The 8,326-nt window shown below is 39.9% G+C and overlaps 1 protein-coding gene across 1 annotated transcript; it reads left to right on the top strand.

The window, feature by feature from the left end:
* Nucleotides 1–2,525, top strand: LOC134805371 (lethal(2)neighbour of tid protein 2). Its single transcript, XM_063778708.1, has one exon. It carries the CDS (start codon nt 147–149, stop codon nt 1,629–1,631), a length of 1,485 nt encoding a protein of 494 aa, XP_063634778.1. The 5' UTR covers nt 1–146; the 3' UTR covers nt 1,632–2,525.
* Nucleotides 2,526–8,326: the final 5,801 nt, after the last annotated feature.

The raw sequence follows: 8,326 nt of genomic DNA, 5'->3' as shown, positions 1-8,326 counted from the left end.
GGGAATAAAAAAAATGCTTGAGCATAAATAACTCATGCGGCGACCTACTCTAAAAATAGAAAAATTAGGGAGCTCTTTAGCAAAATTTTTGATTAATATAATTGTGATCTATTGTACACCAAAAAACTGTCGTCATATTTTATACTATGAGTAAACGTAACCATCTACAAGATATGTTTTTGGAGTTTGACTGGAAAAAGATGTTCACCTGGAACTACATGAAGGGGCTAATACTGAATCCGACCCAGCTTTGGTTTATAGCCACACTGATCATCGCTACTGAATTGATCGTGAACGTTTTAGTGGTTGAGCGCGTGCCGTACACCGAGATTGACTGGAAAGCGTACATGCAAGAATGTGAAGGTTTCTTAAATGGAACTTTTGACTACAGCCAACTCCGTGGTGACACCGGCCCCTTGGTATATCCAGCAGGATTTGTGTACATATATTCATTGTTTTATTTTCTTACAAGTCAGGGTACAAACATTATTCTGGCCCAGTATTTGTTTATAGTTATCTATTTGTTGCAACTCATGCTTGTTCTTAGAATTTATATTAAAACCAAAAAGGTCCCACCATATGTTATGGCATTTACTATTTTAACATCTTATAGGATTCATTCTATTTATGTACTGCGTCTGTTCAATGACCCAATTGCTGTATTATTCCTTTATGCATCATTAAATTTGTTTTTAGAAGACAAATGGTTCTTGGGTAGTGTTTTCTATAGTTTAGGAGTTTCAGTTAAGATGAATATACTACTTTATGCTCCTGGATTGTTCTTCTTCTACTTGATAAATTTGGGCTGGTTTAGAACGATGCAACAACTAGCTGTTTGTGGATTTGTCCAGTTAATACTTGGTGCACCATTTTTGCTCCATAATCCTATAGCATATTTAAAAGGTAGCTTTGACATTGGTAGAGTTTTCAACCACACTTGGACAGTCAACTACAGGTTTTTAGATGTTGATACATTTGAAAGCAAGTGCTTCCATTTGACTTTATTGGCAATACATGTTATACTTCTTCTGATTTTTTTGCCTTTGTGTACAAAATATTTTCAAACATACTGTCGCTTAAAGTATGTACAAAAACAAGTCCAGCCTCAAATTGACTTGGAAAACAAAAAGAACCAGAGAAAAAGCAAATTTAAAAAAGAACATAAAGTTAATGCCGGAATGGAAGTTGAAAAATTAACCAAAGAACAAGAAGAATTTTTGAACTCATTTGAGAATATGTTGCAGAAGTCTTCTCAAAAAAGTGGGAAGAAGACTCACAAAAAGCCTATTGAAGTGAAAGAACCCGCTAAATACCACATTAACTTTGATATCTTGTCTCAAATGTTCATACTTCCCATGTTTTTAGTGAACTTCATTGGCATTGTGTGTGCACGGAGCCTTCATTATCAGTTCTACTCATGGTACTTCCACAGCTTGCCATATCTTTTGTGGTCTACAAATTTTTCAATCATTTTAAAGTTTTTAATCTTGGCTCTTATAGAGTTTTCATGGAATACTTACCCAAGTACTGTTTTATCTAGTATGTTGCTTCATTTTTGCCACTTGAGTATATTATTAGGGGTGTATAAAAAAATCTCAGCAGAACTGAAACTTGCTGCCAAAGTCCAATAAAAATAAAATCATAAGTAACTAAAATATTCTTTATTGCACCACAAATAAAACAGATTCAAGACAGATATACTATGTAAATAAAGGTTGCAACAGGCAGTCATAATAATTTAATATTTTTTATGTTTTTAGTAAGTTAATGTAAGTATTCGCGATCTTTGAAAATACAGTTTTTTTCTAAAATAGGTAAACCTTACTGCATAGGCAAAATTATATTTTAATTGCTGTTTAATGTTAAAGTTTTTATAACTAGGTTTTTTTTGTGTAACATACATACTAACTTCTCAGTCAAAGAAACTTTACAGGGGTGTTGTACATTCGCCGCCAAAAATATGTTTGTAATAATAATAACTACTACTCCTTTGTAATAACTAAGGCATTCACGTAGATATCTAGGGACTGGCTTTACGGACAATAATAATGAGGAATGACAGGGGCCAGTACAGCGGTGTGACACTGGTACAACGCGATTGGTTGATGAGTTCGCATCACGCGCGCGATTGGTTGATGACTTCGCATCACGCGCGCTATTGGTCGCAACTAGTTGCGTTAGACTGCACGATTCGCTGGAATTCGTGAGTCACACCGCTAAACTAGTACCATTTTTAGTGCCCGTAAGGCCAGTCCATTGATATATATATACGTTAATGAACTAAGGTGAATTATATGACGTAAACACGTCTTTGACAACGATTGTACGTTTTTTTATATATAAAGCAGGTGTAAAATATCATTAATTAAACGTTACATTTTCTTTTTGTGAAAGAATATTTCTTTCCTAGGAATAATTTTCATTAGTAAGTACTTATATTATCATTTATCACATGATGTTTACACGCTATAGAATATAATAATGTAGATATGCATCAAGTTTTTATTAAAAACTATTAAATTAGACTGAGCTTTTTTCCGAAGAATTATACCATTCTTTCTGTCCTCTCCTCGCCAGAGAGCCTACCGCGAACGACGTTCGACGTGTGGCCTCCCTGTCACACTTACGTACCAATTTACAAGTGCGACAGAGAGGCAACTAGTCAAACGTGGTTCGCGGTAGACCCTTAGGCCAAGCGCGCACCACGATTTTAATTTTTGCGACACGATTTTAGAATCGCGCTGTAATATATCGCAGAAAATTCACTGCGCGCACTGCGATGAAAAAGTCGACGATTTGTTCATTCTCAACATGGATTTCGTACCAGTCGTTTGTCATGAAACGTGTCTTTAATATGCGATCTCCGTATAACTTTGAGTATTTATACCATACTTCTACTTCCATAATTAAATGGTCAACATCTAGCGTCTCATCTTGAGACTCCATCGGAGAAGCTGGTTCCGACATGTTGAGGCTTGGAGAGCGAAGTGCCGACTGAGGTCCGGGGTGCGATTTTATTATCGCAGTGCGCGCAGGGCCATACAACTCCGTATGCTGCAATTCACTTTGCGACAATCGCGTCGCGAGCAGTCGCGGAAAAATGTGACAAATCACAATTTTAAAATCGCTGCGATTTTTTTGTCGCATATGCGCGCACTGCCATATAAACACATACGTTACATTTCTGCGACTAAATTATCGCGCGACAAAAAGTCGTGGTGCGCGCTTGGCCTTAGAATCTCCTGAAAAGGATTGACTTATTAACCCCTTGAGAGTCCGTCTCCACGCTAAGTCGTAAGTACAGTCAGCTGCAGGAATAAATGACTCCCCTGCATATAAATTTGTTTGAAGGGGGAGTGTCAACTATCTCAGCAGGTGACTGTACATTTTATCGCTATCGCTGCCAAGAGTGCCAAGTCAGTGCAAACTTAGCGTGGTTGGAGTCATTGTATTTTTTTACTTTATTTTACTGCGATACTGAAGATTGTTTGTTTGTAGACGACATGTTAGGGTTAGGAAAATATCGTGACTATAGAGTTTAACAGCTGAAGTAGATGGCGCTGTACAGCACTGTTTCATAATAACTGAATGTCAAACGACAAATTTTTCGCAACCTTGGCGCTGCATTAGATCTTTCAGTGCTATTATCATATAGGTAATTAAAGCCCCCCATTCACACTCCTACATTGTAGTCCGCCTCATTATGTAGGATTGTGTATGGCGGTCGCGGACTACGTGCCGTCCTACAACACCCAAGTAGGATGCCTCTTCTCTCTTCTTCTTAGTCGGTACACTCTTGCCAGAGTGGTCGTGGTCATCATTGTGAATCTCGATGAGTGATGATCTTGCTAATACGGCGCCATTCGTCGCGGACTGCAGCTTTCCGGGTACATTCGTAAACCGAGCACTTAGTTGCGGCCATGATCTGGTCTGTCCATCTCATTGGTGATCTACCACGTGGCCTGGTGCCTTCGACTTTTCCCTGCACTACGAGACGCTCTATGGAGTCATTACCACGACGAGAAACATGGCCGAAGAAGGTCAGAATGCGTGACTCCACTGTGGTTGATAGGCGCTGTCTGATGCAGAGTTCTTTTAATATGGAGTCATTTGTACGAAACTCTGTCCACGATACTCCTAGCATCCGTCTCCAGCACCACATCTCCAACGCGTCAACTCTCTTCTCGGTTTCACGAAGGGTCCATGTCTCCGACGCATAAAGGAAAATGGGGAATATTAGGCAGTAAACGAGTCTGGTTTTCGTGGTCTTGGTAATGTTCCTATTACCCCAAATATTTTTCATTTTGTCCATAGCAGACCTAGTAATCGCCATGCGCCGCTTGATTTCGTCTATACACCCGCCTTCGTTGGATATTAACGTCCCGAGGACCCCAAGGTAAATATATGATTGGACAACCTCACAATTTCCTATGTGTGTGATCCCTGGTAAGTTGTTATTGACGCGGTCGACAATCATCATTTTGGTTTTCTGATCTGGCGTACAGTAAAAATTTGCTCGCGGGTGCCTTTTCCCTTTACAAAACCTGCCTGTTCAGGGGCATTTTCTTTCGAGAGGAAGGTCTTAAGGCGATCATTCAGAATGTGAAGTAGTATTCTACTTGCGTGAGATATTAAACCAATGAGTCTATAATTGCTGCACACTTTTGTGGAGCCTTTTTTATGAAGGAGAATAAAGGATGCCTCTTGGTTCCTACAAATCCTGCAAGCCCCGCCCACCGCTGCAGTCCGCCGCGCAGGATTGTTTGTGGGTTGACGTCCTAAGTTGCGGACAGCCGTGTTTGACGTATGACAACAGTGCGCGCCATTTTTTTGAAATTTATAATGAAAATCGCTGTTTGTGGGACCAAAAATCACCCAATCATTCTAACAAACAATGGAGGAATAGGCATTGCAACAATTACTACCAATACTTAAGAAATATGACGCTCTCTGGCGAATTTTTAGCAGTTTCTTTTTCCCGCACTCTTTTTTATTTTTATCCAATACAAGAAAATACATAGCAGAAGATCTATTTTCTTTTTCAAGAGTAGGTAGACCGACACTAGTGAGAATCGAAGCAGTACTGATGATGCGTCCATCATCAGTACTGCTGCCGCCGCAAAACAGTACCGTGTGTGAGCTATTTACCCCTTGCTCCGTAGTCCTGCAAGGCGAACTACAAAGTAGGAGGTGTGCGAGTATATCCTACTCCGCAGTCCTGCCTGCCGGACTACAGTGTAGGATTATGAATGGGGGGCTTTATACAGTTTGTTGTACTGTCTCATTGTTTTTATTTATTACCAAAAAGATACTTCCATAAGGTACGGTGACATGTGTTTTAGCCGTTACAAATTGTATGGAGATGACACCTGTCACCGCACCCTTCGTGTTGGAAAAATACTTATCTGTAATGGGCATACCGGACCACGACCTTGGTCCAGTCTGAGGCCAGAGGGGCTACCCCGAAAACCGAAATTCGCAATTTGCGGGGATCTATCTCCTTCACTCCAATAAAGGCGAAATTAGAGTGACAGAAAAAATCCCGCAATTTGCGAACTTCGATTTTCGCGGTTATAGCCCTGTTCGATCGTGGAAGGCGGTCCGTCGGACGTCCGAGGATGCAATTATTAGTGAGAGCGAGAAAGATATATGCTAAGAAAAAGTCGCGGTCCGGTAAGCCCTTACAATCAACGGATCTTTGATTTACTAAAGCCCCCCATTCACACTCCTACATTGTAGTCAGCCTCATTGTGTAGGTTTGTGTATGGCGGTCGCGGACTACGTGCCGTCCTACAACACCCAAGTAGGATGCCTCTTGGGTCCTACAAATCCTGCAAGCCCCGCCCACCGCTGCAGTCCGCCGCGCAGGATTGTTTGTGGGTTGACGTCCTAATACGTTGCGGACTGTCGTATTTGACGTATATGACAATAGTGCGCGCAATTTTTTCGAAATTTATAAAGTAAATCGCTGTTTGTGGGACCAAAAATCACCCAATCACTCCAACAAACAATGGAGGAATAGGCATTGCAACAATTATTACCAATACTTAAGAAATATGACGCTCTCTGGCGATTTTTTAGCAGTTTCATTTCTCACACTCTGTTTTATTTTTATCCAATAACAAGAAAATACAAAGCAGAAGAGCTATTTTCTTTTTTTTTATTGCACGTAACATTTTCAAGAGTAGGTAGACCGACACTAGTGAGAAACGAAGCAGTACTAATGATGGACTGCAAAAAATTACCGTGTGTGAGCTATTTCTTGCTCCGTAGTCCTGCAAGGCGAACTACAATGTAGGTGTGTGAGCTATATCCTTATTCCGCAGCCTTGCGAGCCCGACTACAATGTAGGAGTGTGAATGGGGGGCTTTAATAACGTTGCAGGGTTAACCCTTTTCCAGGCCACACCAATCTGGAAGGTTTTCTCACAAAATCGAAATACATTCCTTTTAACCTTTTGGACGCCAATGACAGATATATCCGCACCGCAGGTGCGCAGGTCCAACGCCAAAGACCGATTAATCGGTCACAGACCACAGAGCAACATAGACCTACGTGCATATGCATAAAGTTCAAATTCAGTTTTGACACTTCGGTGACGTGGCATCCGAGTGACAGCTTTGGCGTCGAAAAGGTTAAAATTATTCATCTGAAGATGTCAGATTTCCCAAAAGTCCAATCTAGTTTGAACCTTCAAAAGGAATGCTAAAGTTCTAAATTCTATGGGCGCGTATGTGGTCGTAACTCGTACTATGCCTGGATAAGGGTTGAAGGGAAAAGGTTAATGTAAGTAAATGATACACATTATATTAGGTTGAGATTGTTTATTATGAATAACACTAGGTACACCTAATCGAAGGAAATTTTAAGATTATTAGAGGAGCAAAACATTTTTGCTGGATCAAAATTATCATCATTTACGATAATCACACCAATGCAAGCCGGCGCAAATTGCAACTTTTACTTCACTCTATTATCTTATATTTCCACCTATATAACAAAGCTATATATAAACAGTAAAAGTATATCTGAATATTTTTTATGTCAATAATAAATAAACCATAAGGGTTGTTTATCACCGATTATCGCTAAAGCATAAACAAGAACGCATATACCGTTCGTTGGTCACAACAAAATGAAATATTAATACAAAAGTAGTTGCAACCATTGACCCTTCATCACTTAACTAAATGTCGATTGCATATTTAAGCAAATTGTTGTATTAATGCAATGCTCATTTAAAACTAAAGACCTTCGTCGTCCTTAAGTCGAAAATGTAAATGCCGTCGTTTTAGACTTACTGAGCCGCGTCAACACTAAAAAATCTTATCAAATCAATATAACTACATAACACAGATCACTTTCAATTTCGTATATTTTCAACAGGCTCAATCTTTAGTTTTAAATGTGCGGGCGGAGCAAGTTATTTTAACCAAAAATGTATATTTCAAACGATACCCAGGTTACCCAACATAAACTACACACACCAATCCGATTGGTACTTACAGGCTCATAAAATTGAGCGTCGGCGGAAAGTCGCAATACATTTTTTGTTAGTTAAACGAATAACAAATTTTACACCCATTTATAAAGTTAGGGCTCAGTATTTTGATAAATCTTATATAATACTGGAACACGTAAAACAAATATATGAGGCAAGGAAATATCATCTTGAATTACAACACTCTTCAGAATGACTCTTGAAATTACTGTTAAGGAAATATGTGGCGTTCCAAGCCTAAAGGGTCCTTATGTACGGTTAACTCCTAGTTAGTGGCTAACCCAGCTTTATGTACGGTTAACTCCTATTATCAAACTGCACAACGGGACTTAATCGCGTATTTAAGTTTTAAGATTTACCTCCGACGTTTCGAGGACGGCGTTGTCCCCGTGGTCTCGGAGAAGACTGGCTCAAGTTGACATCAACATCTTCTAGCCGCGCGAGTTTTTCGAACTACCCGCACTTGGTCTTGTTAATCGGGACGAGGGTTTTAAGATCTCATCCACATGGAATCCAGTCATTAGTAAATGTAAGCGGAAACGAATATCGACAGTCGATAAATCGAATATCGTTAGTGTTGTGTGTCGACAGAGTGACATCCCTAGTGCGCAAAACGTTCAAACTGATAAACAAGACCAAGTGCGGGTAGTTCGAAAAACTCGCGCGGCTAGAAGATGTTGATGTCAACTTGAGCCAGTCTTCTCCGAGACCACGGGGACAACGCCGTCCTCGAAACGTCGGAGGTAAATCTTAAAACTTAAATACGCGATTAAGTCCCGTTGTGCAGTTTGATAATGTTTAATAATCGTGAAAGTTTAAATCAGT

This window comes from Cydia splendana, chromosome Z (genome assembly GCF_910591565.1).
Source record: "Cydia splendana chromosome Z, ilCydSple1.2, whole genome shotgun sequence".
NCBI classification, from domain to species: Eukaryota; Metazoa; Arthropoda; class Insecta; order Lepidoptera; family Tortricidae; genus Cydia; species Cydia splendana.
Note: the sequence above shows the minus strand (reverse complement) of the source record. Positions and strands in the feature narration are given on the sequence as shown.

Bases quoted from the DNA above. Each gene is read 5' to 3' on its own strand.
- LOC134805371 (XM_063778708.1), top strand. From the start codon at position 147: ATGAGTAAACGTAACCATCTACAAGATATGTTTTTGGAGTTTGACTGG.